Raw genomic sequence first — 17080 nt, forward strand, 5'->3', positions numbered from 1 at the left:
CCTGTGAAATCTCACCCACCAAAGGTTCTTGTTGATGCTAAAAGGGCATAAATAGACTACCACAACCTATTGTTCCCCTACTGGCCTATCTTCTTCGATGCATGATAAGCTTTGATACCTCAATTTCCACCCAACTATCGTTTGACCCAAATTGGCAATGTCTCAAGACAAGTAGATTCCCCGATACAATTCAACTTACTGCGCGTACACTAACACCATGCTTAGTTCTAAGAGCCGCCGTTTTTTAGAAATTGGCCGCCTGACAGCAGGCCTGCAGAGACAGATGGATGAGGCGTTAAGAAAGAACAGTAATGCTCGATCAGAACTTGAAAGAAGACAGTCGATAGAAAGATTCAGAGCTATACAACGTAGTTCAGAGGACTTAATAGGTGAGCTTGGAAGAATGGGTATCGCCGACCCACGTCAAAGTACATCAACGCGAGATGCCAGGCCGTCTTTACAAGGTCAGCCTGCGTCAACTGGCAGAAATCGCCAACCACAAGCGTCAAGTTCCTCAAATACCGAGTCGACATTGGCGTCGCGGGGATCTAGACAAGGGGCAAGGACGTCACAGAGCCCAGATATACGGTCGCCAACAACGCGAGAGGCGAAACCCTCCAGGCAACAGCGTCATCGACCGTCTCGGTCAGAGGATCTACCCACAGGCAGTTCAACAGTCTATGGTCAACCTACGAGATATCAGTCTGAAACACCAACTGGACAGGGTTTCAGCCAAGCTACAGGCACTCAGCCATCCCCAGTCTATCAACCTTCGCCCGGATTCCAGCAGAACGCAATCCCTCAAACGTCTTCTTGGCAAACCCCTCCAGCCCAACAGCAGATATATTATCAAGGTTCTACACCTAGTACCGCCGCTTTTAGTGTAACAAGGACATCGGGGCAACAAAACCCTACCGTCTCTGCCAGTACCGAGTCCAGCGGGGATGAATACGTCGACTATCGAGGCGCTCCGTATCGAGGAAGCCGCAGGCAGTCTCGTGACGTCGTCGGAAGTGCCTCTGCCCATACTAACACAGAATCTACCCGAGGACAAAGATCACGTAACCGGTCTACGTCAAGAAATGCAGCGGGTGAGCCAACTCCAAACCCAAGTCAGCCAACGGGAAGGCCTTCATCTTCTAGACACAGACGATCATCGTCAAGTCCCTCCAATTCCTCCGCAAGAAACAATCGTCCCCCGGCAACAGGAAGATCAACACTTCAAAGTCCCGCAACAGGTCAGCCTCGACAGACGGCTGCAACAATGCCATTTCAACCATTTGGGTTATCCAACACGCTGCCTCTACCGAGTCAACAACCTGATTCATCATATCAATTTCCTCCAGGTAACCCTCAGGGCCGACCGTATGCTGGGTATAGTCAATCAGGTTCTTCAGACAATCGATATCCAACTAGAGGAGCACCGCCGAACACCGGAACGATGACAGCGCAGTTTCAGCAACCAAGATTCAATCAATCTAGCCAACAGAGATCTCCTGTAGGCTCTGGTGTACCGATGTCTGGGACCTCTCTTGGCTATTCGCAGCAAACTGATGCACGGCGAGCAAGGAGCCCAAACACAACTGCGAATTCAAATCAGAACTCGACACCTCGCCGGATGTCAACGCCCCCTCTAGGATCTAACACCATGCCAAGTACGTCCACGTATCCAGTCAATTATCAGCCGACAACAACCACCAGAAGGGGCATGAGCCCTGGCCGTTCAAGACTTCAGGGCCAGGGCACCCCACGTCAGTCGGGGACGCTATCTCCTTTGGGGGGTACCAGTTCGTCTGTAGGCTCGCCAATGTATCCTACAGGTCAAGTCCAACAACCGGATAGGTCAAGAGGAGGGAATCCAAGTCCACTTAGAACAGGGCAGTATGGGACAACGAACCAACGACGGGATTTGACACCACCGAGGGGAGCTAGTGAAAGACGGTAAGGAGGACAGAAGCAGTACTTATGAAAGGTTAAGTTAAAGACTGCAAGAATAAGACTGTATTCTTAGTAAGCTATTTCGGTGAGGCTAGCTTTCGATGTTAATTGTTACATATCAATTTCTATGCTCTATCGTGGACAAGCCTGAGCTAGGCCTATACGGGAACCTGTAGCGCTAATGGTAAAGAGTCTAAGTGACATATTTCTTATTTCACTATGGATCAGAACATTCCACTCTGTGTTGTATCCTTCCAGAGTTAATGAATTATGAGAGGCGATGACTAATCTATTCGCAAGAGACTTACATACGCAAGATGTACTAATTACATTATTGCTAATGTCTGAGTTTGTGATTCATAGCTAGTAAAAGAACCAGCACAACCTTGCCTCGAAGACTTTCAGTCGTGGAACTGGCTGCGACGTAATTCAAAATATCCAGAGTGTATATAGCAGCCACTTAGGGGTCTTTGGTTTATTAATTGTGTTTTGATAACAGGACCGATACTACAGCAAGTAACTCAGATATTACATGTCAATGATAACTTGGATAACACTATTATTTTACTGTCCTGTGTAATCTAGAAGCTTAAAGCTCATATTACTTGCTCTCACAATACAGATATTTGAGTATTAACCTAGTAGATAAGTAGTAAGGAAACTAATCTATGCCTTTTAGCACAGTGGTCAACTACCTAGGAAGGCTACTACAGTAATCTAAGAGGTAGTAGATTTTAAACCTATAAAGGGTATAATTAAACCCTTTTATGAAGGCATTATAGGCTCTATTAATATTCTGAATAATAAAGGAGAAAAACATCAGTAAGGTGCTATAATGATAAGTATTTTGCGTTACTAAGGATAATGCTATATCTTAAATTTGCGTCATCTAAAGCCTCGGTGGGATTGGCCCTTCGCGTCTATTGGGCTGGCTCGATATCAGGCGTTTGACACCATGCACTTTCATGCTATTGGTTGGCTCCCCCAGAGCATGCATGGTAATTGATGCCCAACTAGCCCAACGAGAGAATCCCTCATAAGATAGAGTGCCTGTATCATATCTACAAGTATATAGATAATCTCATTTCTTCTTTATACTAAATATGGACACTGATACAGAACGAATTTCGGTCGAGTCTACATTAAAAGAACTACACGCATATGCCAAGCTGCTCTTCCTCCGCACTGGCCGCCAATTCCAAGGAAAAGTCTCATATCAAGAGCTTGAAGAAGACATATCCCCAGACGAATGCAGTAACGACGGCAACTCTTTGAACAATGCTCCACTTGGCAACTTTGATACTGACCAATTGCGTCGCAACTTCCTAGATAGGTTGTCCGAGACAGTTTCTTCTATGAAAGGAGGACGCCATGTTGCTGCTAGCTATATGTTCTATTGGCCTGATAAGATCAAGGTCTTTGTAGCGATGAACTCGGGACTCCTTGAAGGGGATACATTGTCTAAGTTCTTGGACACCTTGTGTACCTCTCTTAAGACTATTTCTGTTGCTCCAGGTGAGAACTGGATAGATACTGTGTTATTCTTCTACCGCTAACTTGGCTTGTCAGATAATGAGACCGAGAAGCACATGGATGCACTCTGGAATATGTTACTTCGTCACCAGTCCTCAAGGCTGCAGGCCACCATCGTCGATTTGCGTCAAATCATGAAAGGCTTGAAGGACCTTCTTCCGCAGCTCCCTGGTTCAAAGTCAATTGGTGATGGTGCCCTTGCAGATATAGATGGAATTATGCTAGGCTTCGAGGGTTGCTTGAAGGTACTGGCCCAGTTACTCTTTGGTGATAGTGACTCGAATTTGGAACGACACAACAGTCTTGTGACGGTGAGCCATGCTGTCTACCGGACTTTTCCAGCCGAGAAGTTCCAGGCTCTCGGTCGACAAGGTGAAAGGCTACGCCAGGAAATTGGCTTCCTAGGCCGTCTCCAGACGTCACTCCATGTACTAGTTGCAGCTGCGCGGCAAATATCCGGCTTTGACGACCTGTCACTTATTCCCGTGGTTAAACCAAAGATTCGAAAGAAACCATCTGGCCAAGAATGGAACCTTGCCAGAACATTTCACGCACTCAACATTCAACTGAGCAATACAGCAGTGGAGAAGCTGATGCAGCCGTCGAGTTCAAAGATCAAATGGACGAAGAACAAAGTAATCACCGACTTTTCTAGACTCAAATCGCCGACGTGGGAAATACACGCCGAAGTCCAGCTCGTAGCTTTTACGCTCAGCCACCCTGATGAAATTGCCAATGGGAAAAGGTTCGACTATATTGGCTGTAGCAGATATATCTGTCTACAGTGTTCCAAATTCCTGCAATGCTTCCCAGAGTTGAAAACGCGTGGGAGCCATGGCAAGTTATATAACCACAGCTGGACTCTTCCTCCTGGGGATAGCCTGGGGAAGGACGGACAGCAGGCACTGTACGCAGCTGCGAGAGAGGTTACATCGTGGATGCGAAAGGAGCTATTAGGCAGCTCAATAGTAACGCATCATAGAAAGCCAGAGGTCAAAGAATCGACAATCGGCGGCAGTTTGATGTCAGTGTTTGAGACAAGTCAAGAAGGACATCAGCAAAGTCACGCCATATCGGAGCATCTCTATCGCCAACGAGCAGAAGCTTTTCATGGAACGTCGAGCCATAACAGGTTAGTTATTTGATACGCTGGTCCTAGACTACTCAGTATTCCCGTGCTGTATACTAAAAAGGAATTTCTCCAGCCTGCCGAATTCTCTTCAAGACGAGGAGACCTCAATAGTTGAAGTATATGATATGACGCCCGCAGAAAGTGCTATATCATCATGTACTACTTGCTTCGACAAAACCACTCGACGATGCTCTTACTGTCGACAAGGTCGGTTCTGCAACAAACGCTGTGAGCGGAGAATGCCATTGTCACACCTCCTCAAATGCAACATGCGGCAAGTCACCTCGGCTGACTACCTTTATCAGGACGTCCGTGAGGATATAATTCCTACAGACTCCCAGGTAAGGCAAGACTACTGGTTCGACCGATGCCAAAGTTCGTATGAAGAATCTCATCTAGCGGGACTTTTCGCGGGACTTCTTCGTTACCACCATTTTCCTATCACACGTGAAGAACTTCACCAGTGGAAGTCGGACTCAGGTGACAATGAATATCTCGTGAAAAGGATAGTTGAGAAATTCGAGGAGTTGCCCAAGGGCGGTACTGGACGCTACTTTGCTTGGTTTCTCAGACACCGCAACCGTTTCGAGCTACCAGATGGCCACGAGTCCATTCCCCAACGGCCAAGTCCTGAGATGCAGGCAAAAAATATGCGGGACAAAGCCTGGAAGTATCTAGCCCCAGAAGACCAGAACAAAGACTTCGAGGACTTGAGTCCATTTGCGAAGATGCATTGCTTTGCCTTCTACTCTATTACCATAGAGAGTGCGAGAAGACGATGTCTTGGGGTAGGCAGTCTTTATCTTGGATGATGACGTCTTGCCAGAGAGAATATGCGTTGCACTTATAGATAGGCGGACCAGCTAGGTTAGAAGCCTGGGAGCTGGCACTCGCTGTTCTCATGAGCATGCTCACTTGAGGGACCCCTAGACTTCTTGTACTGACGACCCGCTGCACTGGGACACCATGAGGGATCTGTGATCTCAAAGCACCATGGAGATGCTCTGTGATCGGTGCACGATGGCGAGGGGGGAGATGCTGTCCCAGAGTACGAGACCTCACCACAAAGCTCTCATCGCGTCCCCATGTCTCGGCAACGGTGTCCAAATACGCCCCTTGAAGGGAACAATGGTGTCTGTCTCTGGTGTATCAAGATCATCATCCTCAAGCTGTGGAACTCTAGGGACAGTGGTAGGTGTCATGAACTGCAGGCTGCAGAGTTCTTGGACAGGCCTGGTGGCTGCACTCCTTAAAGTGGACAGCGGAGCTGGAGCTGCTTGATCTCCCGATGCCTCTTCTTTGTCTAAGGCTATGACTAGCTGATAGTAAGGATCATTCAGCTGCATGGCGAGCAGTGCAGAGTTTGTAACAGTGTCACTGAAGGAATCCTGCTTGTTCCCATCCTCATCAGTGAAGGATCTCATGTTCGCGTTGAGTAAGTCCATTTGTTTCTGAACAAAGGAAGGAAGGCGAAGGATACGAAGATCAGCATCTGGATCACCTTCATCCTTCTCATCGACGAGTGGTTTTGGGACAGTACTCCATATGAACCAATTATCACCTGAGCTCGGAAGCATGGTGATCTTTTGCCAATCTTCTTCAGGCTGTCCAAGATGCCAAGCAAATCGATGAGGACGAAAACTTAGTCAACTCGGTCTCGTCGAAGGGTCCTCCTATCTACGCTCGGCCAATGCATCTCAAGGAGGCTATGACCAAGTCTGAGATGAAGATTGAGATCGCTCAAGATGGCAAAGCCCGTGCGAAATGGGGCATGACACAGGAGTATAAGCAAGTCCCAACTTGTCCCTGGGCCAAATGTAAATCCAACTGCAGTAGTCATCGACAATTCGCTAATGAGATGGAACCGACGATGAGAGTCGGGATCCTACGAAGAGCAGTCAAGGTAACAATATCGACGATTTGCTCGACAATAACTCTGGTAGCTTGAAGCATATAATGGGTGTCCTCATGCAAGGCCCACCAGCAAAGATGTCTGAGGATACCCTCAAAGCCTTCAATATCCTTGCTCAAGGTGAGAGAGTCCTTCAAGCGGAGAAGCCGTTTCCCGAAACGGAGTCCCCCGAAGATGATTGGAACCCCAGCAAGCCCAAGGGTGGTAAGGAACAGTGGGATGATGTTCATAACAAGTGGTCTACATCAGAGTGGAACGAGGACGGTGATGGAGGAAGCGACGTCCAGCAGACTTTTGTCGACACTTGGTTTGAGGCTCTCAAGTGGAGAAAGGCATTGTCAGGTTTGGGCAAGCTGCCTAAACTTCTGGGGGAGAGGTTCGGTGATTTGTATGTCGAGGCCCCACTGATGACAGTTAGTTAAGTGTGTTATTTATGTTCAATTTGGGTGTGACTTGGTCAGAATGTTGAAACATAAAGATGCGATCAGAAAGAGGCAAAACACAGTCATTACCATATCAACAATACGTAGTTTTTTGTCTTTATTAAAGTCTCGCAAGATGAACCAATCACGATTATGCCGAAGCGAGTTCACTAGCAAGGATGTCTCGGTGCCAGTTTTGCTTGTGATGAGATCATGAGCTAAGGGTATCAAGATAACCGGAGCTTTTGCACCGGAGCCATCGGACCGGGCCTTTGGAACCACAACGAAGCGACTAGAGAAAGATAAAGCAAGTTGCAGAACGTTCATGAATCCTAAAGTGGATCTAGCGTCATCACGAGATCACTGTTGGATGTGAATTGACAGCTGTAGTTGCTCCGGCCCGACAACAGCGTTTCGATCAATTGATGGATTAGCGGGCGTAGATATTTATATATAAGCTAATGGAGGACCTTGTGCTGGTGTTTGGTCTTCCCGATGGTGTTTCTATCTAGATTCTCAGTGACGTAATAATGGCGAACCTTCAGACATATCTACAGGAGCTTGAGAGGGACTTTACGGTTGATACCGCTAAGCTCAAGCATATCACTAACCACTTTATCGATGAGTTGGATAAAGGTACAGCCCGAGTTAGTCACATGACGAATGAAAGCTAAGATTGTTGTAGGATTGAGTGTCAAGGGCGGCAGCATCGTAAGTATCAGATCTACGCCATTGTGACGCGTTAACTAATCGTTAACAGCCTATGAACCCAACATGGGTAATGCAACAACCAACCGGTAACGAAACAGGAAAATATCTCGTCCTAGATCTAGGCGGCACAAACCTCAGAGTATTCTCCGTCGAACTGACGGAAGAAAAGTCTGGCTTCAAAGTCAACCAGGTCACGCACAGACTCCCCAAAGAACTGAGGACAGGACCTGCTGAAAGGCTTTGGGATTTTGTCGCTGGACATCTCGAGGAATTCCTCAAAACAGCTGATTTTGAATCTGGAACAAACACCGACTTGAGCTTTATTTTCTCTTTCCCTACAACGCAGCGAACTATTGACGAGGGTATTCTTCAGAGGTGGACAAAGGGCTTTGATGTTGCTGACTGTGAAGGTCGCGATGTGGCGGCGTCCTTGAGACATGCTATCGCGAAAAGGGCATGTATCACGCATCCATGATATGACTACGAGACTAATACAAAACAGAAACTCCCTCTCAAGGTCCGAGTCGTAACGAACGACACAACCGCCACGATGATAGCCTCAGCATACATCAACCCCGAGACCGCAATTGGCTGCGTTTTCGGCACGGGCTGCAACGGCGCCTACTTCGAACGATGCCAATCCATTCCCAAGCTCGACATGGAAGGACTTCCCGCTGAAGCTCTCATGGCGATTAATTGCGAATGGGGCGCTTTTGACAACGAGCATGTTGTCTTGCCTCTGACGTCATTTGATATCGCTATTGATGATGCATCGCCGAGGAAGGGGCAGCAGGCGTTTGAGAAGATGGTGGCGGGGTTGTATCTTGGGGAGTTGTTTCGGTTGATTATGCTTGATGTTAAGAAGAGGGATGATACGTTTTGGGAGGGACAGAGTCTGGAGAAGATGCAGGAGCCTTATTTTATGGATTCATCGTTTTTGTCGACGATTGAAGAGTATGTCCACCATCCTTCACATATGACATTTCTCACTAATGTTGGCCCTAGGGATGCGTCGGAGGATTTCAAGGTATCACATGACCTCTCTGTATCGAAGCTCGGAGTATCTCCAAATCTTCAAGAGCTCGAGTTCATGAGGAGCGTCGCGACGCTGATAACAACCCGCGCGGCGCGTCTTTCATCAACAGGCGTAGCAGCGATATGCTTGAAGAGGAACCTAAAGACATGTCATGTTGGCGTTGAGGGATCCTTGTTTGAGAAACATCCTCATTTCAAACGGGAGCTATCCAAAGCGTTAGGTGAGATTCTCGGCTGGGAGAACTCGTCGCCCAGTGGCAAGGATGATGTGGAGTTTTTGCTTTCGCCTGGAAGTGGTGTTGGTGCAGCTGTCATTGCGTCAACCCTTACTAGAAGCAAGCATGAAATTTAAAATGCATTGCAAGCTGGAGATTAATGTAGGAATGAGTCTATAATCTGCATTGATAGAGATGAGAGAAATTGCAAAGATGCACAGGTTGAGCTCTTGTCTAGGGTACTAATAGTGTGAATGGCAGTAAAGAAAACCACTCGCCTACTGGAAGGACAGATACAGCTAGCTGGTGGCAATAATTGAGCTAGCTTGGGTGTGGGGCAAGGGCGAGGGTATGTTGATGCGCTCCAACAGTCCCTATCATACTGAGCTTTACTCCCTGCACCAACACTACCTTGCATTCACTGCATTTCCAACCCATCACAAAAGCCAACGACCTGCAGCATCTCATCGCCATAATGAAGAGGACGCATAGAAAAGTCCGGACGGGCTGTGCCTTATGTCGTCAGAGACGGGTAAAACGTGACGAGCTGAAACCACAATGGCTATTCCTCCGTCCGAATTGGTGAGAGGAAGAATGTCAGCAGTTTCTGATACGTACCACTAGTACATCGTTCCAGAGGCTGGCCCGGAAGCGACCGAATATATCTCATTGCACATTTGTTACCAACGAGGAACCCACAGACAGCTTTCTTTCCACCGCAGTCGACAGCACGTCTCTGCTCTATCGTGACGGTGCTACTGTCCCGGTACCTGAGCATCCCTTCTCACCGTCTTCAGCTCTTGTAGGGAACAATTCATCGGCCAGGCATGGAAGAGCAGCTATCACAACACCTTTGCATCACTCGTGCCAAGCTAGGGCCAGTCTGGCAATCAAACCGCCTTGTCGGTATCGAGAAATTCATCGCGGTTTCTTGGCTACATAAACGCTGCAAATCTAACGCCTGTTTACCAGGTGTGCTTTCAATAGATCACGGCTCTTGATATTCTAATGAAAAGGGCTGAGAATGACCATAGCTGCTAAATGCCACATCAGCAGATGCCTTGGCCAGTTTATTAATTACCAACGCCTAAAATATAGAGAGAGATATTAAGAGAGTGGGCCCCATACTCGAACCGCAACAACGCATGGGGTCGACAGCCTGAGAACTACGTTGATGTCGAGCATGGAGTTGTTCGTAAATGGGAGGGACAGCAAACCGAAGGTATTGTTTAAGCTTTGAAGATTTGGAGTAAAAGATAATATTTAGAAGCCTATTTTAAGGATGGTTCGTGGTTCAAGGTCAACATCGATCACCTTGGATACGACAAGGCTGCAGGCGACCACGTTGGATTTGGATGGAACCAGTGGAGAAGCTTTAACTGCTACAAGTCGCATGACAGGGCTGTAGTTGTTCCCACCTTGTACAGGGTTGAGGATTGGAACGTCCAGGGCATCTATGAGTGCAAGTAAGGGAGGTTGTAGTAAAATTATGGTCCAAAAGTATCTGAACGCTGCCCCGCCAACGTGTAATCCACCACTATAAAAGTAAACTCATCTATTTTCTTTAATTATCTATAACTTCGATAAAACATGTCGCAAAAGAATAGGATTTTGTCTATTATATACACCAGGCGCTAAAGAGGCCAGGATTTTAATAAGGTAGCCAGGGCTCTTATTATTCAAGCTATAGAAATGTTATAACCTAACTCAGGAAAAGCGCTTACGTCACGTGGCCCCCCCTCCCCTACCATTTTTAACTAATCCGCACATAACTCATAACATTCCAGGGATAACTATTATAAGCTATATATCAGACTTATAACTTAACTTATAACTCGCTATAAGCCTAACTTACTATACTATAAGCTACTATAGTATATATATATACATTTACTTAGCAGTAGATAGAACTTAGCTTACTAGCTATTAATAATACTTCTTTACTTTAATAAGCTTAATCTATACTATTAACTATTAAGAGATATAATATCCTAATATACTTAATATAATGCCTTATATATTCTATAAATATAAACCTAGTATAGACTAGTTTACCTATTTAAAAACCTAACTATTATATATTAATAGCTCTTATTTAGACTATACTGCATTTACACTAAGTAATATTATACTATTAAGATATCTAATAATACTAGCCTAGCACCCCCTTATACTAGAGAACTACCTAGTATAGTAGAAATGATGGCTGAAATCTATTAGTGTTAAGGCTTGAATAAAATAGCCTATAAATTCACTATAAGTAGTAGGATGTACTATAGTGACTGATAAGGTAGAAGAGGAGGAATTAAGTGGATAAAAGGTTGTAACTGCTGAATAATAAGGCATAGGGTAGGATTTATAAGATAAAAGTGGGTCTGTTAAATAGAGCGAATTTTTCCGAATTTAATGATATATATTATGTAATAGAAAAGTTGATAAGTCACTAAGAAAGAAGGAGTTCCCTATGTGGGAAATCCTGGGTCTTATATAGACCTCTAAAAAGCGGGCATTGTGATTCCCAAAGCGGGGTAGCTTCAATGATGATGAAAAGACTATCACAAAAACCGCCAAAATTCAGAGAAAAATAAGATATACTTTTTTCCCAATTTGGAAGGCGCTAGGCTTTAGTAGGCTTATAAAGCTTAAATGGGAAAGTAAGGTTTCTCGTGGTGTGTCATGAATCATCCAACTGAGGGGTAAAAATCTGATATACGTAATCCTCATTATATAATCATCACGTGACCTAAGTCACGTGACTTTCTTACTGATATTTCCTTAGTAAGAAATTATTAAAGTTTATAGAAAAACTTTAATATGTGGAACTTGCTCAATTCTCCACATTTTGCTTAGGTAAGCACACCAATCGAAAGCCCTGAATTTTCTCATTATTCTGGTATATAATATGCCCTGATTAGTCATCGGGATCATAATATATTCCTTAGTTATATAATAAGACCTTTATATAAAGTCAGGTCTTAACAATTAGCTACGCAACACTATCCGTAACCTGCAGAACCGTGTTAATAGTTAAGAGGCGTATCTAGCAGTTAATAATAATATAAACCTGCAGGGAGAAAGAGATATTAGGGAGGCCCTTAAACTACCTAAACTGGAACTATTTAAGGGATAAGCTATAGATATAATCTTATTCTTAACTTAAATAAAAGGATACTTCTATATATTCCTAACTAAGCTAGATACTACTACTAAAAAGGTACTTTTTATTATACTACTAATTTAAGGAAGTGCTAAGGACTAGTTTAAACCTATTCTTAAAGACTTTTTAAAAAACTAAGAGAATATATAGAACTAAGAAACTTAAAATATCTTTATTAATTAGGATAACTTTAAAAGTATACTTAAGGATAACTTTAGAGTAGTTAATAAGGAATAATAAGTAACTACTGAAATTATAGTACTTAAGTAGACCTATTTATATACTATATACTCTATTAAGTTCTAATAACTTATATCTAAAACTTTATAAGATAATAAAGCCCTTATAGAAGTCTATTATAAAGGGTTAAAAGAAGAAGTTAAATATAAATTATATAAGGCAGACTAACTAGATAGTATTATAGAGTATATCGCTATAGTAATCAAGATTAATAAAAGACAGTATAAATATAGGAAAGAGAGAGTAGCTAAGATAGGGAAAGTAAATAATTTTAACCTATATTACCTTAACTAGTAATATAATAACTAGGGTAACTCTTAAAGCTAAGGATAATAATAAGGCAATTACTATAACAATACCTTATATAGAATATACTTAAGACTTATATCCCTAGGAGCTATATAACCTAGTAATAGTTAAAATAAGCTATAAGATATATCTAAATGTAAATGCTATAACTGTAACTAGATAGGGTATATAGTATAATAATGCCTAGAACTAAGAAAACTAAGAAACCTAAACCAAGGTAGGCAGGCCTTAAGGTTAATATAATAATAGGAACCGTAGATAGTATAAAGAACTTAAACGTTAGGTATAATATAAAGTAGGTATAACTAATACTATAATAAAGATCCTTTAATTATATAGCTTAAACCAGATACCTATATACTAGGATATAAAAGAGATAAAGTACTTATAGAAGAAAAATAAAAAAGATATAAGAATGAATTATAAAGCAGGAGCTACTATAAGAGTATATAAGATCTAGAGAAATAGAAGTATATTTATAAAAAATAATAAGAAAGAAGAAATTAGGAAAGGGAAAGAAAATTAAAGGAATTCTAAGAATAATAGGAGTCTAGAAAACCGCAGATATTAGGAATAATATAATAAGGGAGCCTAGTTTTCCCTAAATAGGATAAATAAAAGGAAGCCCTATAAACCATTAATAATATCCTAATAAGAACTACACTTTAAACTATAAAAGAAGTATAGAGAATAGAATAAGAAGCTAGAGACTGACTTTATATTTAATAATATAAAAATAAGTAAAGTATAGGATATAGAGGAGGTATAGCTAGATAAATAGCGTAATACCTCTGCTATAAAGATAAGGAAATCAAATAGAAATAGAAATAGAAGTATAAACTACTTTATGATAAAAACAGGACCTGGATATACCTAAACCATAAAGACTTCTATATATAAGGGGCCAGGGAGTATAGAAATACTAATAAAATAAACATAATACTAGTAAAAGTATACTATACTAATAATACTATAAACCCAGGATATAAGGAAGAACTATTTAATATAAAAGATAATATATAAATACTCCTTACTTATAAATAATATTAAGAAATCTTATAGGTCTTATATAAGAACTATTAATATAAAATATATAAGTAAGAGAAGCTTAATAATAACTATTTTCTAGTTATAATACCTAGAACCTTTAATAATAAACTATATTTTAAGCAGGAAATTAAAAGGTATCTACCTTTTATATAGTATAATAACCTTAGAGTACTAGAACTTTAGTTTAGTATAGCTTATTACTAACAAATCTATAAGAATAAGGAATTACTTAATAGAATTAAATAATCTTAATATATAATTAAGAAGGCAGAAGAAGAATTTAAAGCAGTAACTTAAGGAAAGTATATATACCTAAAGAAGATACTATTAGTTAATAATACCAGTTTAGAAGATATAGAAGAACTATAAGGATAATAGGAAGTAGATAGACTATATCTAGAAAATAATACTAACCTTAGGAGGGTTAAGGAAATTTAAAAAGAATAGAAAGTAATTAATACCCTTATAAGTTATAAGAAAGTAGTAAAAGAAATTATATATAAAAAAGAATAAGAGAACTATTACTACTTAAATAAGAAGGGATATATAGGATAATATTACTAAAGCCTATATAAAAATAAAGAAGAAGAAATTATCTAGTACCTAGTACTACTATATTATAAACTTAAAGAGATTATAGAATTTTTTAAGAAACTATATACTATCTAAGGAAAACCTATAAAAGATTAGAAAAAGAGATAGTAATAATAGACATAATACAGTCTAGAACTTAAATAAGAATAAGAAGACCTCGGTAAATATAAATATATTAAAGGATATATAGACCCTGAATAGTGCTATAAGGACTAACTAGCAGATATAGGGGCAGTATATAAAAGGTAAATAATAGAAAAAGAAAGATATAAGAACTATCTTAAGATACTAGCAGAATAATATAAGGAATTAGAAAAATGATTTTAATAATAATTATTTAATAATAAATTTTTTAATAATTATACTAATAGTAAAGGATATTATAATAGTAAATATAAAAAGATATATAAGAATACCTTAAGAAAAGTAATATGCTATCTATAACTAAGCTATAGATAAGTATATATAATAGATAAAAATGACTTAGACTAATAATAAATATGCTAGGAGTATTATATATAGTAAACTTAATAGAAAGCCTAGTACTATAAGTTTAGATCAAGGAGAGATAGCTAAATGCTTAAATTAACTATAAAGTAAGAAGAAACTTTATTAACTTAAAAATAGTTATAGAGCTATAACTACCTTAAAAAAAGAAATTATTACCTTACCTATTAGTTAATATAAAAAGATAGCTTTTTAACTATAATAATAGTATTATTAATTAAAAGACTAATTACTTTAAGATCTTTATTAAAAGATAAAGTTAATAAGTAGATTTTAATATTATACTTTTAAGAAAGGATATATATATAATTCTAGGTATATTATAGCTTATATAAGAAAATCTATCTATTAACTAGAAGACAGGCCAGGTTATGTTTCCTAGTAATACTAACAGTAATAAAGAAATAATTATAATAAATAATAAGAGATCTTAAACCCTAACTAAAGAGGATAGTATAGGTAAGTATAGAACAGAATATCTATTACCTTTAAAAAGAGTATAATATAAGTATAAGAAAGGTATAAAAGATAAAACAGAAATCCTAGGCATCCTATAGAAATAAGACCTATAAAAAGAAAAAATAAATACAGAACCTAGCCAGGATAGACTTAGAAATATCCTAAGATAATACCAGATATATAATAAACTGTTTAAAGAAGAACTAGAAATAGGGATCCTTAAATATAGTAAATAGGGCTATAAAATTAACCTTATAGATAATAACTTACCTTTTTAAAAACTCTACTTACTTAATTAAAAAGAGCTATAAGTTTAGAAAGAATATATTAATAAGATACTAAAGAAGGGCTATATTAAGGAATCTAGCTTATTAGTAGTATTAGTAATGTTCTTTATACTAAAAAAGAATAGAAAGGATAGACTAGTTATTAACTATAGATAGGTTAATATATACACTATTAAAGACTAAATCCTACTTTTACTTATTATAGAACTAAAAGATTAGTTATAGGGTAAAAAGATCTTTATAGCATTAGACCTTAAAGGGGCATATAACCTTATTTATATTAAGAAAGGAGATAAATAGAAAATGGCATTTAGGACCTGATTTAGACTATTTAAATATATAGTAATACCTTTTAGTCTTACTAATATACCTGTAATATTTTAGTAGATAATTAATAGTATACTTTAATAATACCTTAATATCTTTATAATATATTACCTAAATAATATCCTAATCTTCTTAGATAATAAAGAAGAATATATAGAATATATCTATAAAGTCTTAAAGATATTATAAAATACTAAGCTATTAATTAAACTAGAAAAGAGTTACTTCTATATTATAGAAGTAGATTTCTTAAGATATATTATTATACTAGGAGAAATTAGGATAGAACTAAAGAAGATTATAGTAATAATAGACTAGAAAGAACCTAAGAATATAAAGGAAATATAATCCTTCCTAGGAGTAGCTAATTATTACTAATAGTTTATCTAAGGATTTAGTAAGATCGCTAACTTACTAATAAAACTTACTAAAAAAAGTAGATTATTTAAATAAAATAATAAGACTTAAGGAGCCTTTATATAACTTAAAAAGGCTATTATTAGTAAACCAGTTTTAGCTATATTTAATCTAGAGAGAGAAATTAAACTAGAGATAGATATATTAGACTTTACTTTAAGAAAATAGATTAGATAATAAGATAATATAAGGAAACTGCACCCTATCGCCTTCTACTTATATAAGCTATATAAAGCAGAGCTCAATTACCTAATCTATAATAAGGAATTCCTAGTAATTATTAACTATTTTAAAGAGTTTAGATATTACCTTATAGGAAGTAAATACTAAATTAAGGTCTATACTAACTATTAAAATATTTTATACTTTATAATAATATATAAACTTAATAGATAATAGCTATATTATATAGAGTACCTATATAAATTTAATTTTATAATTATTTATAGAAAAGGATTAGAAAATAAAAGAGTAGATATAATTAGTTAAAGACTAGACTATAATATTAGCACTATAAAAGTGAAAGAATAAGTATTAGAAATAAATAAGAAAGGAGAATATTAATTTACCTAGTAAGTATAGATACTAGGGTAGATATAGGTAATAACTGCTAAGAAGATACTAGGAGACCCTAAAGAATTTATATAAGAATTCTATAGATACCTAGTATATAGATATTAAGGAATTACTAAAACCTTAAAAAGACTTCTATAGTATAGGTATTAGGTTAAATAACCTATAGTAAAAAAAGTAGTTAAGTAATATAATATATATACTAGAATAAAGGCTCCAATAATAGAAGCCTTACAGAGAACTATAGCTACTACTAGTAGTG

At 38.8% G+C, this 17080-nt stretch overlaps 6 protein-coding genes across 6 annotated transcripts; 5 read left to right on the plus strand and 1 right to left on the minus strand.

Moving 5' to 3' along the window:
- Window positions 1–443: 443 nt before the first annotated feature.
- On the plus strand, window positions 444–1445 carry FVEG_10635 (hypothetical protein; the record flags this gene model as incomplete). Its single annotated transcript, XM_018899799.1, has 3 exons — window positions 444–883; window positions 928–1091; window positions 1150–1445. 3 exons carry the CDS (start codon window positions 444–446, stop codon window positions 1443–1445), a joined length of 900 nt encoding a protein of 299 aa, XP_018757936.1.
- Window positions 1446–3041: 1596 nt separating this feature from the next.
- On the plus strand, window positions 3042–5415 carry FVEG_10634 (hypothetical protein; the record flags this gene model as incomplete). Its single annotated transcript, XM_018899798.1, has 3 exons — window positions 3042–3453; window positions 3508–4603; window positions 4665–5415. 3 exons carry the CDS (start codon window positions 3042–3044, stop codon window positions 5413–5415), a joined length of 2259 nt encoding a protein of 752 aa, XP_018757935.1.
- Window positions 4584–6916, minus strand: FVEG_16846 (hypothetical protein). The gene has a single exon (XM_018906085.1). The coding sequence runs from the start codon at window positions 6178–6180 to the stop codon at window positions 5662–5664; it is 519 nt and encodes a 172-aa protein (XP_018757934.1). The 5' UTR covers window positions 6181–6916; the 3' UTR covers window positions 4584–5661.
- On the plus strand, window positions 6294–6937 carry FVEG_10633 (hypothetical protein; the record flags this gene model as incomplete). The annotated part of the gene is made up of 2 exons (XM_018899797.1): window positions 6294–6420; window positions 6462–6937. 2 exons carry the CDS (start codon window positions 6294–6296, stop codon window positions 6935–6937), a joined length of 603 nt encoding a protein of 200 aa, XP_018757933.1.
- Window positions 6938–7305: 368 nt separating this feature from the next.
- On the plus strand, window positions 7306–9333 carry FVEG_10632 (hexokinase). Its single transcript, XM_018899796.1, has 5 exons — window positions 7306–7573; window positions 7623–7648; window positions 7698–8102; window positions 8151–8602; window positions 8654–9333. The coding sequence occupies exons 1-5, from the start codon at window positions 7468–7470 to the stop codon at window positions 9033–9035; spliced, it is 1371 nt and encodes a 456-aa protein (XP_018757932.1). The 5' UTR covers window positions 7306–7467; the 3' UTR covers window positions 9036–9333.
- Window positions 9334–9456: 123 nt separating this feature from the next.
- Window positions 9457–10306, plus strand: FVEG_10631 (hypothetical protein; the record flags this gene model as incomplete). Its single annotated transcript, XM_018899795.1, has 4 exons — window positions 9457–9480; window positions 9775–9870; window positions 9997–10120; window positions 10299–10306. The coding sequence occupies 4 exons, from the start codon at window positions 9457–9459 to the stop codon at window positions 10304–10306; spliced, it is 252 nt and encodes an 83-aa protein (XP_018757931.1).
- Window positions 10307–17080: the final 6774 nt, after the last annotated feature.

Source organism: Fusarium verticillioides, chromosome 11, assembly GCF_000149555.1.
Source record: "Fusarium verticillioides 7600 chromosome 11, whole genome shotgun sequence".
Taxonomy (NCBI): domain Eukaryota; kingdom Fungi; phylum Ascomycota; class Sordariomycetes; order Hypocreales; family Nectriaceae; genus Fusarium; species Fusarium verticillioides.

Coding starts and splice junctions, on each gene's coding strand:
- FVEG_16846 (XM_018906085.1), bottom strand. CDS start 6,180: ATGCTTCCGAGCTCAGGTGATAATTGGTTCATATGGAGTACTGTCCCA.
- FVEG_10632 (XM_018899796.1), top strand. CDS start 7,468: ATGGCGAACCTTCAGACATATCTACAGGAGCTTGAGAGGGACTTTACG. Junction 8,103..8,150: donor GACATGCTATCGCGAAAAGG/GCATGTATCACG, acceptor AATACAAAACAG/AAACTCCCTCTCAAGGTCCG. Junction 8,603..8,653: donor TTTTTGTCGACGATTGAAGA/GTATGTCCACCA, acceptor TGTTGGCCCTAG/GGATGCGTCGGAGGATTTCA.